The 19,025-nt window shown below is 42.2% G+C and overlaps 2 protein-coding genes across 6 annotated transcripts; one reads left to right on the forward strand and one right to left on the reverse strand.

The window, feature by feature from the left end:
• Nucleotides 1-1,767: 1,767 nt before the first annotated feature.
• serpinh1b (serpin peptidase inhibitor, clade H (heat shock protein 47), member 1b) lies at nucleotides 1,768-5,621 on the forward strand. 5 transcript variants are annotated; one of them, XM_039598170.1, is made up of 8 exons: nucleotides 1,772-1,925; nucleotides 2,517-2,548; nucleotides 3,144-3,293; nucleotides 3,402-3,594; nucleotides 3,703-3,973; nucleotides 4,066-4,164; nucleotides 4,281-4,513; nucleotides 4,621-5,621. In XM_039598170.1, exons 3-8 carry the CDS (start codon nucleotides 3,175-3,177, stop codon nucleotides 4,921-4,923), a joined length of 1,218 nt encoding a protein of 405 aa, XP_039454104.1. In that variant the 5' UTR covers nucleotides 1,772-1,925; nucleotides 2,517-2,548; nucleotides 3,144-3,174; the 3' UTR covers nucleotides 4,924-5,621. The 5 variants fall into 5 exon arrangements, with proteins under 5 accessions (XP_031614325.1, XP_039454103.1, XP_039454101.1 ...); XM_031758465.2 differs by lacking the exon at nucleotides 2,517-2,548 and having other exon boundaries at nucleotides 1,768-1,925; XM_039598169.1 differs by having other exon boundaries at nucleotides 1,771-2,999.
• A 2,733-nt stretch (nucleotides 5,622-8,354) lies between these two features.
• gucy2f (guanylate cyclase 2F, retinal) lies at nucleotides 8,355-17,823 on the reverse strand. Its single transcript, XM_039598198.1, has 18 exons — nucleotides 17,082-17,823; nucleotides 15,859-16,160; nucleotides 15,197-15,551; nucleotides 15,011-15,095; nucleotides 14,099-14,195; nucleotides 13,835-13,960; nucleotides 13,511-13,591; nucleotides 12,774-12,950; nucleotides 12,481-12,637; nucleotides 12,247-12,396; nucleotides 11,379-11,527; nucleotides 11,129-11,292; nucleotides 10,839-11,031; nucleotides 10,551-10,725; nucleotides 9,558-9,656; nucleotides 9,374-9,468; nucleotides 9,213-9,298; nucleotides 8,355-8,524 (listed from the first exon to the last, which is right to left on the reverse strand). The coding sequence occupies exons 1-18, from the start codon at nucleotides 17,821-17,823 to the stop codon at nucleotides 8,443-8,445; spliced, it is 3,315 nt and encodes a 1,104-aa protein (XP_039454132.1). The 3' UTR covers nucleotides 8,355-8,442.
• Between the last annotated feature and the right edge of the window lie 1,202 nt (nucleotides 17,824-19,025).

The following is a 19,025-nucleotide window of genomic DNA, read 5'->3' on the forward strand; positions in this document are numbered from 1 at the left end:
CTTGTCCTCGAATAGCAATTCTTCCCTGGAGTTATGTAAGAGTTGCTCCACCCTCTGAAGACTATTCCCACCCTTGCATCCGATTCTGCTGGACAGAAAACGTGTCTGGCACGTGCCTGCATCCTGACTTTTGCTTACTTTTATAAAACGCAATCTACAGATGATCTTTTAATTTTCTAATGGTGAAAAGTTGCATCATGTTGCGGTTAGGGCTCATCTATCTGATGAACGTGACTATGTCACAGTTATTCAGTTGTGTGTGTTTGATGTTGTTTGGGAAAAGCTCTGGAAGCTTCTGCGTGCTCACACAGACACGTACACACACGTGGTGTATATTTAGACCACACAAATGAGGCACTGTGAGGGGAACAGCAGGTAACTGTTTCCTGCCCACATCGTTTCTTATGCATGTCCCTTTCTACCACACAAGGCAGACAGTGAAAGCACTTTTATCTTAATGATTTAGTCTTGATTAATTGGCCTCTGGTTGAACTCGAGTGCTGAGGAATGTCAGTATAAACTGTCACTCCTGGGCCTTCAGAAGGACAAACATACATGGGGGTGGGGTGGGCTGTAAAAACTGTTAATGAGCTCATTAGTTGGGTAGTCTTGTTTGTAATTCAGCTTCAGGTGCTTGTGAGATTCTAAACATGGCTATGAGTGGGTTGTGGAGTTTTTTTGTCCCTCAAAATTTCATAGAAAGTTCTAGATGCCTCCCCCAACACATCACTAAAAAAAGTCAAGCCACTCATCAGCTGGCATGTCAGGGCAATTTGCAGAGAGCAGTAAAAGAAAAGCAATGGGAGGGGGGTCAAGTGATAGATGGAATTCCTTTGGTTGGAGAACAACTAGTCCTGCAGTGTCAGACACTCAGATCAATATTTTATGATCTGCATAAGCAAAGCTATAGCATGAAATCTCTTTCTTTGTACTGGAGGCAGGTTTCAGTTCTGTATATTCCTTAGAGATGAAACAGGAGACAGATAATCCTGTGAATGTAAATGTGCGATTTTGAGATCACAATACAGACAATAACATTAATCTGCGTGCTAAAGTAAAGGCTCAGCAGTTTTATGAAACTTTTCTTTCCGAAGAAAGCAGATCCTGCTTGTTTTTTTTTGTTTTTTTTTAAACATCAGTGGTCTTCCAGACAACCCCCATCGTTTAGTAGCTACCCTGCAATCAGCAGCTGAGTTGGAAAGACGTGGCAGTGTGGGTGTGGGGGTAGGGCTGAGGCTCCTGCAACTTCTGGGGAAGCATGAATACTGCTGCATGAAACTTTCTGGATGTTTCCATGCGAAGTTAAGCAACATCTTAACAACAGCCAGGGAACAAGTTACAGCTTTTATTCTGAAAACGTCTGGAGTAAAAATGCTTACTGAGTAACATCCTGCCTGCTGAGACTGTTTTGAAGCATGGTGGTGTTCCATACTTGAAGAGAAGCTCATACACACAAATGCCAAAGAGTGCAAAAAGAACTTTAACACTGTATTTATATGCATGCAAAACAATCATTTAATTCACAGTCAATGGCAGCTTAATCTTTATCTCCAATCATGTGATGAAACTACAGTTTAAGATTGAGTCAGCAAGCAGTGTTAAGAACAGAGGAGACTGAGGCAGAAACTTAAGACTGACCAGGATTCAGATTTTCTACTCAGTAGCCTATTGTGGGAAAGTTTTAAGTCTGATCCAGGACCAGCACTTACTTCAGTCGGCACAGCTTTCATCCCACCCTGTGATTTCAAGAGGGGACGTCCCAGGTCCCAGCTTCCTGAGGAAACACAGACACCCTCATTTGAATATCCCATTCCCAACTTCTAGAAAATTCTCTTTTAGGATATATAGAGCCAGGGAAGTCTGTCACAGCCACGCTTTCCACCGGACACAGCTCGGAGAAGCAACCCTGCGATAATCTGTGCCAGGTAAGGATCAGAAGATAACGGTCTTTGTTTCGCAGGGAGGAATGCGGCGACTGAATGCACTGCTTTGTTTTCGTGTGTTACAGCTGCAGTTCAGCTACCCTCCATTTTAACCAGTTTGAAAGCTGCTGCTGAGATTCCTCTGTTTGTCAGAGAATACTTCTTGTATTTCTTCGGTTTCTAGGGGGGAACAAATCCTGACCTGTTATCAGAGCTGAAAGTTGTCATGCTGCTGGCAGGGTGGTGCAGGCTTTTTGCTGCTTCCATGTCAGTACTTTGACAACAGTTTAAATGCATTCAGTTCAAACAAAAAAAAAAGGTTTGCAGGAAAGTAGTGTGCCTGAATGAAAGTACTTCCCCCCCTCCAGGGTTGAGAAACAGCCAGTAAAAAGTGCCTCATCTTAAATGAGTGGTGGGTTGACTAGAATGGCAGCTTAATATTTAATGTTTAAATTCTAGTGGTTGAAAACTTGAAACTAGAACAGAGAGGTTAGATTTTGTACTTTGCATAGAGTTTCTCTCCATGAGAATCTGCCTATATGTTCTCACTGCCTTACTCCACAGAGATTACTACATACAACTCTTGTCTTTCAGAATGAAAATCGCAGAAATGAAAACATCTCAAGGTATCACAAACATGCAATCACAGAGGAACAGATGCAGTATAAGTCTGCATGAGAAACAGTATGCCAGTGCAGCTGGTTATTCAGAGCCCGAGGTTGTGCATTCAGCCCATTGTTTGAACCAGAGATGGGATGATTTGGGTGCAGCCCACAGGCATACGCCCTTTTCTTTCTCTGCAGGCAACATGAAAAAAGTCTGCACTGTATGTCTCGTGATGATTTCTGATCCTCGCATCTGAGGAGACACTATTAACCATTTGCATCACTTAAAATGTGTACGGAGAGGTGAGATACAGCTTCGCTCCAAGTAAACGTCGAGTTTCAGCTGTTCAGCTCAGGCGGCGGTCGCTGCTGACGTGGCACGAAACATGTCTCCCTCAAACTAGGGACATTCCACAGCTCCTGAGTGGGCTGGCTCAACTCTGCCCTGCCTCCACAGCTCCACAGCCCAAGTGTAGGCTGCTCCTTGGCATTTTCTTTCTGAGATATATTTTAATAAATGAATACATTTCTGAATATCACAAACATGCTCTTCTTCTTCTTCTTCTTCTTTTTAAGTAATAATGTCATCATCTTTCTCTTTGCTTCCTCTTCACAGAGTGCTGCAGCTGCTGTTGGAGACAGACAGGATGTGGATGACTAACATTGTAGGCCTTTGTCTGCTGGCCTTGGTGGCCTCTGCAGAGGATGTGAAGCTGAGCACCCACGCCACCACCCTGGCTGATAAAAGCGCCAACTTGGCCTTCAGGTTTGTATATTATTGATTCTGCCGCACTTGTAACATAAAGTATTATTCTCTGTATTTATATATAAATATATGCATATTTATTCTTTTTTTTTTTAAATTTCACTTTAGCCTCTACCACACCATGGCAAAGGAGAAAGACACAGAGAACATCATCATTTCTCCTGTGGTGGTGGCCTCTTCTCTGGGGCTGGTGGCTCTTGGTGGCAAAGCCTCCACTGCCTCCCAGGTGAAAACAGTCCTCAGCGCTGACAAACTCAAGGATGAGCATCTGCACGCAGGCCTATCAGAGCTCCTCACTGAGGTAAGGAGCTTCCCTTGTTTCATAATTCCACCACCCTCACCACAGGCATAGACTCCGAGTTGTCCTTATATCACAAATTAATGACGTACATGTGCCACTTTTTCTCAGGTGAGCAACGCCAAGACACGCAACACCACCTGGAAAATCAACAACCGCCTCTACGGCCCCAGCTCTGTGTCCTTCGCTGACGAGTTTGTGAAGAACAGCAAGAAGCACTACAACTACGACCACTCCAAAATCAATTTCAGGGACAAGAGGAGCGCAGTGAACTCCATCAACGAGTGGGCGGCCAAGTCCACAGGCGGCAAGCTGCCCGAAGTCACCAAGGACGTGCAAAACCCAGACGGAGCCATGATCGTCAACGCCATGTTCTTCAAGCGTGAGTATGGCGTTAACGCCTGACTGAAGCTCTTTGTGAGGCCAGGCGCCTGTGCAGATTCATGACCTCATGTCTTTTTTTCCCCCTCACAGCTCACTGGGAGGAGAAATTCCACGATAAAATGGTGGACACCCGTGGTTTCCTGGTTACTCGCTCATTTACTGTCGGAGTTCCCATGATGCACCGCACAGGTGAGTTTCTCTCTCATCTTTCTTTTTGATCTTATTATGTCTCCAGAAGCTGATCAGCCACCCTGCCTTCAAGTACACACACGTGATAAGATCTGCTTTGTCTGCCCCTCTCTCAGGTCTTTATGATTTCTACGAGGACACAGAAAATAAACTCTTTGTGCTGAACATGCCTCTGGGCCAGAAACAGGCCTCCATGATCCTTATCATGCCCTATCACCTGGAGCCCCTGGAGCGCCTGGAGAAGCTCTTGACAAGGAAGCAGGTGGACACTTGGCTCAGCAAGATGGAGAACAGAGCCGTAGCCATCTCCCTGCCTAAGATCTCAGTGGAAGTCAGCCACAACCTGCAGGTAAATGTTTGCACATTGCATGGCTCAAATGCAATGTAACGTTTAGGAGTGTTAGAAAATATTACTGTGAACCCAGAGCGCTGAGCAACTTCATCTGTGTTTTGCAGAAACACCTGGCTGAGCTGGGCCTGACAGAAGCTGTGGACAAAGCCAAGGCTGACCTGTCCAACATCTCTGGAAAGAAGGATCTCTACCTTTCCAGCGTCTTCCACGCATCAGCCCTGGAGCTTGACATCGAAGGAAACCCATACGACACAAGCATCTTCGGTACTGAGAAGCTGAGGAACCCCAAACTCTTCTACGTAGATCACCCCTTCATTTTCCTGGTAAAGGACAACAAGACCAACTCCATCCTGTACATCGGCAGAGTGGTTAAACCTAAAGGGGACAAAATGCGTGATGAGCTATAATGTTTAAATTTATAAATCGTGGTGGGTAGCTTTATTATTTGTGAAATTATGGCAGGAAACTGTGCACGTGTGTAATTGTGTGTGAGTTTGTGTGCGTGCATGTGTTGTTTTTGGTATGATTGTTACCTCAGTAGCACATTCCAATTGACAATCTGTGGACTGAATATCCGAGCTTAGAAACATTCGACTTTCCCAGGGAACAATTCTGTTTACATGTCTTCGTCTTAAGACCATGCTGGGTTGACTAATCTAAAAAAAAGAACACGGACGTGCCTTTTAAGACTTTCACAAACAAACAGCAGTCGGCACAGCAGACAGCATGCTTATATTAAGTACGAGTCCTCTTTCACATCCTGTTTTTGCCTGCATGTGTTCGGCTACGACCTGTGTGTGCGTTTTTGTTTTTTTTTTGCAATATCTTTAATGTTTAAAGAGAAAAAAGATCTATGCACAAGCTGTTACAGTGCCGTTTCATTCCCCCTCTCATTTTGCCTCCAGTCTGCACTGAACTGTTCCCCTGCACGAGCTGAGCTTGCAGGGGAAAGGTGGCAAAACGTCTGGTGCTTAATTTAAGTTGCAAACCATTTTCCGTGTCGTCTTCTTGCTGTAGGTATTTTCCACAAGGAATCTGTTGGAATTGTGTGATTTATGTGATTAATGTGGACCTTTTTCAATAAAAAAAAAAAATGAAGACAACATATTTGTGCGTGGCTCTTTTCTTTGTTGAGAATCTCCTGAATGAATACCATGTGAATGCCATTCAAATACGGATGATAGAGTGCTATAGGGAGCTGAACTGGAGAATGTGTGCATGCTAGTGTTAACATCTCTAAAGGATAACAATCTTTCCAGCTGGCTGAAGGTCAAACAGTCTTCCCAGGTCTGGAATGCAGTGATAACCCTCAAGGGAATTTGCTGGACCATTTCTCTAAACACTACTAGCCTAAATAATAACACCGGTGGGATCTTTTGTTGGGATCTTCCTGACAACGCAGACTCTGCTTTGTTTAAAAACTGGAGTGCAGGGTTCTCATGGTGAGTGGGGAATTTAATCTCCAGATGTTTGCGCATAGCAGGATGTAGCTGCAAGACAACAGCAGACTGACAAAAGAATAAACATCTATAAATGAGCACCTCGTAGACTCACAATATTCCTGTAGGGCTTTTGTTTCATGCACGTCAAATACGCATTGGGACAGAAATAAAAATAAAGAATGCTACAATAAAAATCACCAGTACCTCTCATAAGAGAGGACGTAATCTCATTGTGAGACACAAGTGCGTCTTCTACAGAGAAGCATGCCGCCACCTTGTGGTTGCTAAGAGTAAGAGACAGCAAACATTTTAAGGTGTTACAAATGAGTGATTTAGTTACTTTATATTTACACTGATCTTACACATTGCATTACAGTTACATAATATACAAGACAAATAAACATATAAGTTACACAATATACATATTGCTGACTGACTTAGCTGTTGATTTGTATACTGAGCATGAATTATGCTTCTTCTATTTTTAAAAATAACGTGACGTGATCAATGGGAGAATTTGCAAAATTCTTAATCGGCTAAAATGTGTTTCATTGTTCAGCAGGTGAATATAAAATTATTTCATACTCAGGGCTGAGTCCAAAAACATGCATCAAAAATAGGTTCGTTTCTACTAAATGACAACATTTTGTATCTATTTCAGTTTTTTACTTTTTAAAGGTTTTCCCTTATACTTTTATGCAATCCGCAATTAAACTACAGTACATAGGGACATTTCTTGCATTGTTGTATTGCTTTTTTTAAAATCTAAAAAGAAGTGAATAAGAGGTTAAAAAAGAAAACAAACAACCCCCCCTCCCAAAATCTGCTCAGGGCTCATTCCCAAATTTTTGTTGTGCAGATTTTGTATTTTAATTTTGTACAGGGCTTTCTGGCTCTTATGTCTGTGACAAGCACTATATATATATATATATATATATATATATATATATATATATATATATGTATGTATATATTTAGATAAAAATTTTACTTACTTGCTAATTTTTAATTTGAACCAGAAGGTGGTGCTGCTCATCTGTTACTCCTTACTGTCCTGGATATATATGTGTAAGTTATATACGTGGGACCATTATCTTTTAAGGAAACCATGTGACACTTGACACACGATTACAAATTCATGTGTGTTAATAATAACTAAATAACAATAACAGTTTGGTTGGAAGTTTGGTTGATGTGAATAAAAACATACCGTGTTTTCATAACAAAACATTAAAAGAAAGTTTTGAACATTTCATATACGAGTTTTTGAGACCTCTACGTCATCAGTGTGATTTTTTTTCCCTCTGTAAAGCCTGATGTATATACAGTCGACACGCATACAGTGCGCCAGTGAGCAATATGTTTCACAAAAACGTTATATGTATTAAAAATGTTACAAATTAAAACTCGTCTATACAAACTGATATTCAATGTCTTCTTTTAATTCGTCAGAACGTTCAATAATCTCTCCAGTTTTATTTATTGATTTTTTTCATTATTCAGGCTTTACAGGTTTAAAGTGTCTGAGATCTTAATCTACTGTAATAATAATATTTTTCCCCCTTCATTGAGGTATTTTTCACTGGGTCTGTCATTGATTTTTAACATGTATCTTATTTGTATCGTCTTACTGAGCACCTCATCAGAAACAGAACATTAAGGTGGATTCATGTATTTAGAGTTTTGAGTGCTGATAATAGATATTACAATGACACTGAGCACATTAGAAACAGTGACATGTTTCACTAAAGGAAGTGGCCATTTTCCTCCTCATGACAGAAATAAAAATGAGTCATACTTTTCCTTATTTATACTTGTTAAATATTTCAAGAAAAAAAAATGTAGGCATGGGCTTAAATGTACTTCGTCATGTGCTTCAAGACAGTAGAAAAAAACTGATCGACCCCTTTCTTTTTTTTCCTCTCATCTTGATATTTTCATACAGTAGCAGCTTTTGCCTCAAACTTTGGATTCAGCCACAGCTAAGTAACAGTCTCGACAACTATATTATGAGCTTTATAACAAACTAAAAACAGATAAAATCATCAGAAAAAAAGATAACATTTCATTTTGAAATAGGCGTTTGGGGCACTCAAATCTTCCAGCAAGTGAGCGTCTGATTGCCCTGTAATAGGTGACCACGCAGTGGCCGGTGAGTGCAGAGAGGAGCGAGCAAGTGCATCCATCATGAAGGAGTGGTGCACCTTCCCTGTGATTCTGGCAGCAGGTACGTAGGCAGGTAACTCTCATTACATTAGCACCATCGTGTTCTGCTGCGCTGGCTGCAGGCAGATTAGCCGGTCAATGGACAATCCTCTTAAAGAAGTCTGCCTTAAGCCACAGTGAGAAGCTGGGTGGTGCTCTCTGTCCTCTGTGTGCCCCTCCCAGCTCTTTGTCTCTATCTGGATGGATGCTTACTCCTGATGCTTTCTCCTCTCCTCTCCTCTAGTTTTGCTTGCTCCACATTTCTTCTCTTCCTCGCCTTCACAACTTTTTGTCCACCTGCCTGTTGGCCTTGCGGAAATGAGTCTTGATCTCCTCTGTCACCATCTCTTGCCAGTTGTCCCTAGTTGACACAGAGTAAGGTGTTAAAATCATGGCTGTAATTTGTGCAGTTGTCATTTTTAGGGAGTGCTCTAGGATCCACAAAAACACAACGAGAGCTGCCACAAACACAGTAAATTAAAAAAAAAAAAAAAAACCCCACCAGCGAGCCACATTGAAATGAATGCACTAAACAAAGAGGGCTTTCCCCAATCTGCTTAAGAAGATACGACAAGATCAAAAGACTAATGTGGCACTGCCAGACCACGAGCAATCTGTGAGATCCAGAAATCTATAAGGGAAATTTATGCGCACAAGCTCATCACGGTAGCACTTTACAGCACAACACCAGCTGGCATGCAGATCTATACCTCCTGTGTATGGACTAAGAAGGTCAAGCCTTTTTCTCTGCTTTCTTTTTCCTGTATGCAGCTATCTCCTCAGGGTTCAGCCCGTGATTGTCTTGCCTGAAGTAACATGTGGATAGTTGCAGTTTGCATGAGTGGCAGGACACAAGTTACATGTGTGCATAACACTAATGAAAAGCAATATTTCTGAAATTATATATTAAAAAAAGATGTTTACAAGTGACTTATGAGTCTGACTTCAATGGCAAATTGTGACAATTGCACACATTTCATTATTTTCCTTTAAATTCAGCTGTTGTGATGGTGCAGTGAGTGAATGAAAGGCAAGACTCAGTCTCTTACCCTGGTTTAATCTCTGGTGGTTTTGGCAAAGGCTTTGTAAAGTTGGTTTTCCCCACAAGCCAGTATGTCTCCTCAATACCTTTACCCTGAAACAAAAAGAACAACTCAGAGCTGTGCAGTCGGTCCTTTAGTGAATAAGTAAGAGCTTCCCAAAGTGTTACCTTTAGCTCTGTCTTTCCTCGGACTTCTATTTTATAACCCTCGTTAAGAGAGCGGAGGATCTTCACTGTGCTCATATTTACATGGATTCTATAAGCTGAGGAGTGAATAAAGCGCATATAAAGACAATATACAGACAATAGAGTCAACCTAAACATGCCACGATGCAGCAAAGATCGCACTTACGCAGGCCAGTGGATTCCATACGAGAGGCAGTGTTCACGGTGTCTCCGAAAAGGCAATACCGAGGCATAGTCAGACCCACCACGCCTGCAACGCAGGGCCCTGCAAAATACACAACAGAAGTCCAATCATTCCATTCACTCATGGAAAAATGTCCGTTAATAGTGGTGTTTTTAATTTAAACTACAGGCTGAAAGCCAGGGTTTCAATTAGGAACGTTTTTAGCATCTGATGTGTTTTACATTCCTCACTTGGAGAGAAGCATTAAGAGTCCCACCTCATAACAGAGCATGCATCAATACCAACAAATATGAGAGAGATTAAACATGAAAATGAGAGGCTGATGCAGAGGTGGGTTGCAGAGTGGACTGCAGATGCGCAGCAACTCTGGGCAAATTAAAGCAGCTTAAACAGTGCACTATGATGCCTGAATTCTGCTTTAGGAGCAAATAACTTAATATTGTAAACAGAAATGCCTCTTAACCCTGCGGGGTAACTTTAACCCGATGCACACCTCCAAAGAAATGCAACTACATGTCAGGCTGATGCAGCCCGCAGCACCTCTGATTGGTTGTGTAAGGTTATGGTGCAGGGTTAGGAGGGGTTATGTTGTAAGCTATGACGTGGATTTCCTGCTGAACCATATCAGCTGATGTAGGCTGGCATGGCAATGAGCTGTGACTGCCTGTGTCTACCTGAACTAATGCTTGTCCATCGACTCTGCATCAAGACTAAAGCACTGCAGCTCTTATACTTACTACACAGTATATTTACCTGTGTCATAGTTTTGTTATGTTTTTTTTAATTGTTGTGTTATTTTGTACGATGCACCACAGTAGCCAACATATACTGTTTCTAAATTAATAAATACGACCGGACGATGTGGATTCCTGTCCTAAAATATCTTTCAGCGACCCACATTCATCTTTGGAAGAGGAGAATTCAGCCTGATAAGCTTGTCAGGATGATAATGACTCCAAAGACTGTAACACCCACCTGAGTGGATTCCTATTCGTATCCTGACGGGCACGTCCGGCATGTGTCGCATATGGAAGGTTCCCACTGAGCTGAGGATGTTCAAAGACATGTTGGCGATCTCAGCAGCATGCTTGTTGCCGTTTCTCTTAGGCAGGCCTGATGCTACCATGTAAGCATCACCGATGGTCTCCACCTGGACAAAATCAACAAGTTTATTCAGTGAAAGGGCAAAACAAGTGGAAGTCAAAGGTTTCAGACCAGTAACCTCTGAAACTGGGTGTTTATCAGGCGATATTATTCCCTGACCTTATAGACATCATGGTTAGAGAGCACAGCATCGAATAGTGTGTAGAGGTCATTGAGGAGGTCGACCACCTCAATGGGATCACTGAGCGAGGAGATGGTGGTGAAACCCACAATGTCGCTGAAGTAGATTGTCACCTGATCAAAGAACTCTGGCTCCACTGTGGCACCGGTTTTCAGGGCCTCTGCCACAGAACTGGACAGAAATAGAAAAACAAAAAGAAAGAAGAACATGATGATCATGGAGTAGGGGTACATTTATTTTCCAGGATTGTGTGAGAGTGTCGGCTCACGGTGGAAGCATCTCAGACAGCAGCTTCTCCGTTCTCTGCTTTTCCACCTCCAGCTCCTCTGTTCTCTCCCTGATGAGATCCTCGAGGTTGGAGCTGTACTGCTCCAGCATCCTCAGCATGGAGTCAATGATATTAGTCTTCTTACCTTTGTTGATTAGCTTGAACTATTGGAAAAATACGGCGTCAAGTTAAACAAATATGTATAGAACTCTTCAAATAGTTTAGATGAAGTAAAGATGCAAAAACGAACCCGGTCAAAGATCTCATCAAAGGTCGGTCTGCGGTCGGGCTGTTCGCTCCAGCACTGCTTCATCAGCTGGATGCATTCAAGCGGGGCCTGGTCTGGAGCCACAGTAGGACGGCACATGGGAGGAGGCTTTTTCACCTTACGGATAATCTCTGGAGAACACGGGATGAATAAAGACCAAAGTTTTAATAGGTGCCTAAAATCAAACTAAAAACTAAAGCTGTTTGTGAAACAAACATTTTAATTAAGTGAAATAAAAAATAATACTACTAAATAAAAACTTAAATAAAAATTTAAAAATAATTGAAACAGTTTTGTGAACTTGGAAAACCAACTTAAGTCAAAATATAGCGGTAATATACTTTTACTGTTTGTTATTTTGATAAAATTATATGTACATTTCCCTGATAAACCTTTGATTTCCGTTGTCATTTTTCCTATTTCCGTTGTGTTTTGAGTGCTTTTGCAGCATTTTTCGTATTGCTGATGTTTTTTTAAGTTGCAGTCTGTTTGGCCTCTCAGGGCCACCGTACAAATGCTTTCAAAACCTCTGTGGATTTTCCGAAATCTAGCGTCTGACACACGCCCTCCATACAATAATAATAAAAAAACAGATCCAACACTAAAACTAATGAACATTAAACTAAAACAAGAAAGAAATCAAACGGGAGACTAACTGACACTAAACAGAATTAAAAACAAATTACAGAATACAAAACTATCATTACTTTTATCCCGACACACTGTTAACTGACTTTGAAGTGGAAAGACAGCTTTTGGTGGCAGCCAAACCAAAATCAGATATCTCCATCTTCTCCTTACTAAATAAATAAATAACTCATTTTTTGAATATTCTGTGGTGAATACACACCTTCAGGTGGCAGTCCCAGCATACAGTACGGTGGCCCTCTCACCACCACCTCTTGAAGGATGATAGAAAAACCGTACACGTCACCCTTAAATGTCCCTTTGCGAGAATTTGCAAGGTCGCGTAGAATCTCTGGTGCTGTCCAAAACAGATCTAAGTACAACAAAGAAACATTTAGATTCTGACATTGTTTCAATAAAGTATACTGAGTGTAAAACACAGCAGAGCAAACAGCACCTTCAGGTGGGGGCTCTTCTAAAGGAGCTTTCTGAGACTCCAGCAGCTCATTGAAGCCATAGTCAGTAATCTTGAGGACAAAACGGCCATCTACCACACAATTTCGAGATTTTAGCCTGCCGTGGGGGAAGTCCCTGTGGTGAAGATATTTCATACCCTAGAACGATAGTGCAAATAACACTTTGATTCAATCATAAAGAAACAACCAAAAACACTTAATAATACTCTTGCTGTTTTCTTCCCTTTAAAAAATGGCAAACGGTTCTTTTCTAAAAGACTTTTCTTTTGATCACCTTGATGAGATCGAGCATGAGGGAGGACTTGAACATCCAGTCTAGTTTAACGTCCTCGTTCCTCAGCAGGTCCTGCAGACTGCCCCTCGAGCAGTGCTCCGTCACTATCGCAAACATGGAGCAGTCCAGAAAGAAGCCCAGGAACGGATTTACATTCTCGTTTCTCAGGTCCTTCATCTGAGAAAAGTAGCTGCAGTTTGTTAAGATGACCAAAAAATCCTACACATTTTTCAGTCTTAATATTTGCAGGAGTTACACATTCAGTATTTTTTCCTCATTCATCATTGGGTCACACAGGAGAGCACATGTCACCTAAATATTGTGTTGAAATGACACATGACAGTAACACTGTATAGTTTATATTTGTATTTGTACCATTTGATAACATATAGTATTTTGCATTTATATTTTGTATATTTGTATATACTGTATTTTGTATTGTATATATATATATATAGCGGTGTCAGAGCACAGTGTCTTGCTATTTGCCCTCTGTGTATGCTGGAGCATCACATTTCATCTCTCTGTATATCCATACAGGGCTGAGACGACAATAGAGTTCACTCTGACTTTGATGTGCAGTCCTCTGACTCTAACCCTAACTTGCTCTCTGATTACTCACTTCCACAAATTGTCATAAAAATCTGTAAAAATCTGAAGACACGTTAAGCAGAACATGCCTCCTGAGGCATATTAATATGCATTTAAGTGACATCAAGTTGGACATGCTGCTGTACCTTCATGAAAATCCTGGAGGTGCTTTGTTTTACTTCCTTGAAGTGGCCCTCTTCGAATTTCTTCAGCCAAACCCAGTCGCCCTAAATGCAAAAGCATGATATTATTATTATTGGAAATTAAACTTTTGCATTGATAGAGTCATAAAGGGTTCTTATTTAGCCAACCTCCTTCCCCTGAAATGTGTTAATTTTGTATATAAAGCATCTTGAGTCACTGGCCCAGACATTAGCTTATGTTACACAAGGATCTCCCTTACCTTCCTCACTTACTCACCAGCTTACGTTAAGAAGCTTTAGTGAATATTTGATGTAAACTCAGCTTACCTCGTACACAGCTACATTGGTGGTCTCATGAGTTTCTGTTTGCATGCTATTCACAGAGTGTGAGGGGTCTGCAGATTTCTCCTCCAGAGCGCTCCTGGACTCGCTCAGATCTTCTAAAGTGATTTTCTGCATGACGTCAAACAATATTTAAAGATTTATTAGAAATGAGAGCCATGCTGTGCTTGGCAGACATTAAATGTGACGATGTGGAAAACGCACAGATGATGGAACGGTGTGCTTTAGCCTAATTTAGTGATGACTTACCTTTTTGCTAAGCTGAGGGTTGATAAAAGTGAGATCCTCTAAGGTCAGGAGGATCCGATTGGGACCTCTGACCAGCTGGATCTGATGAAGTCTCCGCCTGCCAAAGTGATTTTACAATAGGTAAACAGCACAGAACACCCGCAGTGCACACGCACAACAAATTCCCTGAAACTATCTCAGAAACGATACGGGGGAAGTAGTGATGTCTCCCTCAAATGTCTACATCTGGAAAAACGTAACTTGTTTTCTTCTGTTTTGCTACAAATTTATATTGTAAATTTATATTATATTGTATATTTATATTGTACTCACTACAGCCTGTACATACCTATAGTTATAGAATATTCACAACATACTTCATACCGTGTACATTATAACATACCACAATAGACCCATTTCTGTAATATACTTGCATATCTATATTATTGCTAATATATATTGTAATATATCTATATCACTAAAGCACTTCTGGATGGATGCAAACTGCATTTCGTTGCCCTGTACCTGTGCATGTGCAATGACAATAAAGTTGAATTCTATTCTATTCTATTCTATATTCCCTGCTGTTATGACTTAATAAGTAAAAATAATAGTGGCTTGAACAAACCCAAATTTTCACCATTTTATCTTAAAAAGGAGAATGCTTATAGTTCTTCGAATAGATTCTTCTGGTGTGTCTGACTGTCTTTAATCCCGGGATGAGCTCTAAGTTAAAAGTACATTTCTAATTCTCAAGCTTTTATACATGAGACATGTCTTCTCAAGCAAAGAGGCATAATTGTATGTGATTCTGGAGCTGATATTAGTTACTGCCCACATCATACCACATGGTATAGATCACACTATTTCAAATCTCTGAATATAGGCTTGGAAGTGGGAGGCTTCGTTGAAAAAAAAAGACTGCATATTTACCTGATATAGAGAATTACTGTGAGCCCTGCAACAGCCAGGGAGAAGATGACTGCTAACGCTATTATGATGTAGGTGACCTCCACACCTAAGGACCACAGTGGTATACATTAGAATGATGGATAAATGGCAAAATGTAGACTTGGGTAAACACGCACCCCATCACACAAACACACCAGAGTCTCATACCTCCTGTGCAGATGGCGCCCTGGTCAAACCAGCAGCTGGAGTCAGAGGGAGGAGGGGACCCTCCGGGGAAATTTATGGACCTCCCCGCAAAACGGAGTGCCCCTGATGTCATGTCCACTACATAGGTCTGGTACAGCTTGCTGCCCCTGTTGTCAGAGTCCAGGACAACGTAGTTGGTCTTAACACTCCCAGAGGTGTCCACTTTGACCTCCTGGTTGAAGCCATTAAAAGTGATGTTCCGCTTGAAGTAGGCTAAGTTTGACCCTGACAGCTGCATGCCTGCTTTCCTGGCATTATGGATGGACTTGGCCAGCAGGTAGATGCTGTTATAGATGGTCCCAAACAGTGGGTGAACCTGCAGGTTCAAGTGAAGGCTTAGCAGGGTTGTAACAGAAAACATGACAGGCATTTCAGTCATTTACAACTGTTAAAAGGGATATTTTATAATTAATATACAAAATCATATATTATTAATAAAAGCATGTGATGACGCTTTTCTATAATATGCATGCGGAGACAGTAGGAAAAATTATAACTGTTTAATGGCTGAGCTCTTGCACCGATATATGTCATGATATGCAACAATGTGCAATGGAATAACAAAAAAGAGGGCACTGTGAGTCCAAAAAAAAAGAAAAGCGTCAGTTGAATTGGCTTCCTACCTGCTCTGGCTCCACGGGCAGCGTCACTTCCTTGCTCCACTTGGCCGCAGCAAATGCCTCATTGAAGGACAGTGGCTCAGAGGCCACTGTGATAGTGAGCACAGCATCGTAGGCCTCTCTCAGGCTACTGCTGTTTTGTAGAGGCAGGTGGGAGACGTTCATGTAGGGCACGCTGTAGAGCAGAGCGTCGTAGGGCACAAACACATACTTCCCTGAAGTCAGACCCATCTTGCGTGCCTTGAGGAGGAAAGTAGCCTGCTGCTCACCTCCAACCAAGACTGAGTGCATGCACATAACGATGACTGAAATAAAGAGCAAAGAAACAAATTCCTTATGGATATATGTGGATCATTATGAACAAATGAAGTGTTGGGAAAAGCACCTTACTTTTATTAAATGGAGAGAGTGTGAAATATCTTAACTGTAGTAAATGTGCCAGAAATTTAAGAGGAAATGTCTGAAACCTTTGCAGCATCTTCCTATCTGTCACTTTTCTAGTCAACTCTCTGGCGAACCCATTAAAATAAAAGTCTTTTAAAAAAAACAGACTAATTAAATTGGTGCCACTCTTCACTTTAAGCACAAGGTCAAACCTGAGTTATGAAAATGGGATCCTGCTCAGGTGATGGAGTACAGCAGGGATGTGAGAATACTCTGATTGGGTGATCTATTGGTTTGGTATTTGCTATTCTGCAAGTTGCTCTCCTGTCAAATAATGTCTGCTCCCAGTGTTTTGTAACAAAAGTTCAAAGCAGATGGGGTAGCCATAAGGCAAAGGCCTTTATAGGGCCTTTGCCTTACAATATGAAGTGCTTTTAGGTGATTGCTTTTGTGATTTAATAATAAAATTGAACTGAAAATAAATAAACAAATTAATAAATCAGTGGCAACTGTTATTTTGAGACCTCATTTGACTAAACTGAGCACACAAAATGTCTTTTTCTTGGAAAAATCCCCTCTTTGCTCAAGAATATTTTCAGTAAGAGGGAAAAAACAGATAAAGGTTCATTACCAGAGAAAGAGAACGGTGTGCTCCTTCTTTACTCTGCTGTGGTTTACTGCTGATTTAAATATAAATGCATAGCAGAGCCTTTGTGCTTTAGAAGCATAGCACCATTTCACAACTTTAACACAGCACAGATTATACCTTGGGGGCTTTTCTCCTGTCCCTCCATAGACTGCATATAAGCATCTTTGGGGCACTGTTTTCCTCACACACTCACCCCTGACACCTCCTGCGTCCCGGATCTTCCTCATCGTGCTCTCCACCTCCGTCTCATTCATGCCCATAGATCCGACGAGTCTAACGGGAAGCCCCTTGCTCCTTAGAGCAGAAGCAACCCGCACAGCCGTGTCTATCCAGATGTCCTCATTGGATGACACCACCAGGACGCTGGCCCACCTGAAGTGTTTCAACACTACGAACAACACGTCGGTGGGAAACGGCACTGTCCTGCTAAAAGTTGGGTATGCTGTGGCGCTCTCCAGCTCATAGGCGACACAACCATATGAGAAGAGAGCCTTGTCCCAGTTCCTGGCGAGCAGAGACGCTGCGACACAGTATCCGGGATTGGTGGGGCCAACGAGTCCGTCTGCTATGCCCTCGTAGTAAATATATGCCGTGAGCGCTTTGGAGGTTTCGCACGGCTCCTGGAGGATGATGAAGTCCATTTTCAAGCCCAGATCTAGAGCGGCGTCCCCGTTTATCCTGCTCACGGCGAGCCTGGCCGCCGCAGCAGGCAGGGCCTTGTAAAAGACAGGGTCGCAGTTCCAGGGCCCCAGGACCCCCACTTTGAATATCAAACAGCGGACGCAGCAAGGGAACGTCAGCACTCCCAGAAGGACCCATAACAGAAAGTTATAAAAGGGCAGAGCCGGTAAGGTGTGTCTGTTTTTAATTACGGGCACACACGGATGGCTGGACTCCCACAGCGGCCATCTGAAATTTGGAGCAAAATGTTGCATTGTCCTCCCACGGTGGCCACGATAGTGAAGCCTTGCGTTCACTATCAGTTACCAGTCACATCACTGACACCTGCAAACCGGGATACAGACACAAGTCCCCATTTTGCCCAGTATTATTTGAACGTTCAGATGTTTAAGCACAACTGGAGTACTCACCACATGTCTGCATCAGGACAACTGCAGGGTCCGATGAGACAACCTTACAGATACCCACTCGGATCTGCGTTCTTTCTTTTCTTTTATCTTTGTTTCTGTCTCCGCACACACTCGCCAACTGACCATCCCCGAAACCTTTACCCGTTCGCCCCGGTGTCGCTCTGGTGAAGACACAGCCCGGTCACCGTGTGGGGATTACGGGCTGAAAGTGTCACGAAAAGCGCCTGGATGGGGGTGTGGAGACAACTTTAGCACCCTGGAGAGCTACTTACGTCCTGCAGTCAGAGTCTCTGAAGGTTCCTGCGCGTTTCCACAAACAGCTCTGTTCACAGGCAACATATCTCTTAAAAAAGGACGCAAACCCACTTGTGTCTTTTTTTCTTTAGCGTTTAAATGTGAAAAGAAAAATAGATGTATTCCAGATCGAAGTTTTTTTTAAACCCTGCACTCCTCCTTCCGAAAAAACCAAAATAAAATAAAAATACAGCTTCCTCCCCCAAACACTACAACTTTTTGTTTTTGTGATATTTTAAAGGGGAAATGATTTAGTATGTTAGTATAGGAGGTCAGTGTCAGCTACAGGCCCATTCAATCAAATCCCTCCAAAGTGACCCGGGGCCAGTGTTACTCACTAATCCATTTTCAGTGAGGCACAATATAAGAGGATTGACAGCAGGCCTTAGCGCACTCTGAAAGCCTTGCTGTGGTCCAGTTTAGGCCTTTTTGCCTAGAAGTGTAATGACAAATTCATTTTTCCTCATTCTTCGTAAAAAAGAGAAAAAGAAGGTCTCCGTGTGCACACAGAGACAAACATTTAGCAAGCAAACGGGTCATTATCAAGACACCTCAGCCAAGGTGCACCGAGGCAAGTGAACAGCGCTTTAATTGGCCTAATGTGCCCACGGTGCAGCTTGGATTAAATGAATTTGAACTCTGGCGAAGTGGGAGTAATTAGAGTTAACAAGGGCTTTCCCTGCGGGTCTCACGAATTCTGCCTGCGTCAGTCTTTTTTCGGTCTTCTATCACTGGTGAAGCAGCCTGTGCCT

Source organism: Oreochromis aureus, linkage group 14 (assembly GCF_013358895.1).
Source record: "Oreochromis aureus strain Israel breed Guangdong linkage group 14, ZZ_aureus, whole genome shotgun sequence".
NCBI lineage: Eukaryota > Metazoa > Chordata > Actinopteri > Cichliformes > Cichlidae > Oreochromis > Oreochromis aureus.

Bases quoted from the DNA above. Each gene is read 5' to 3' on its own strand.
- serpinh1b (XM_039598167.1), top strand. From the start codon at position 3,109: ATGTCATCATCTTTCTCTTTGCTTCCTCTTCACAGAGTGCTGCAGCTG. The intron at 3,595-3,702 runs GTAAGGAGCTTC...ACTTTTTCTCAG, and splicing joins TATCAGAGCTCCTCACTGAG to GTGAGCAACGCCAAGACACG. The intron at 4,165-4,280 runs GTGAGTTTCTCT...CCCCTCTCTCAG, and splicing joins TCCCATGATGCACCGCACAG to GTCTTTATGATTTCTACGAG.
- gucy2f (XM_039598198.1), bottom strand. From the start codon at position 17,823: ATGCAACATTTTGCTCCAAATTTCAGATGGCCGCTGTGGGAGTCCAGC. The intron at 12,638-12,773 runs GTGATCAAAAGA...CTATCGTTCTAG, and splicing joins TCATGCTCGATCTCATCAAG to GGTATGAAATATCTTCACCA. The intron at 12,397-12,480 runs GTGCTGTTTGCT...TGTTGTACTTAG, and splicing joins AGAAGAGCCCCCACCTGAAG to ATCTGTTTTGGACAGCACCA.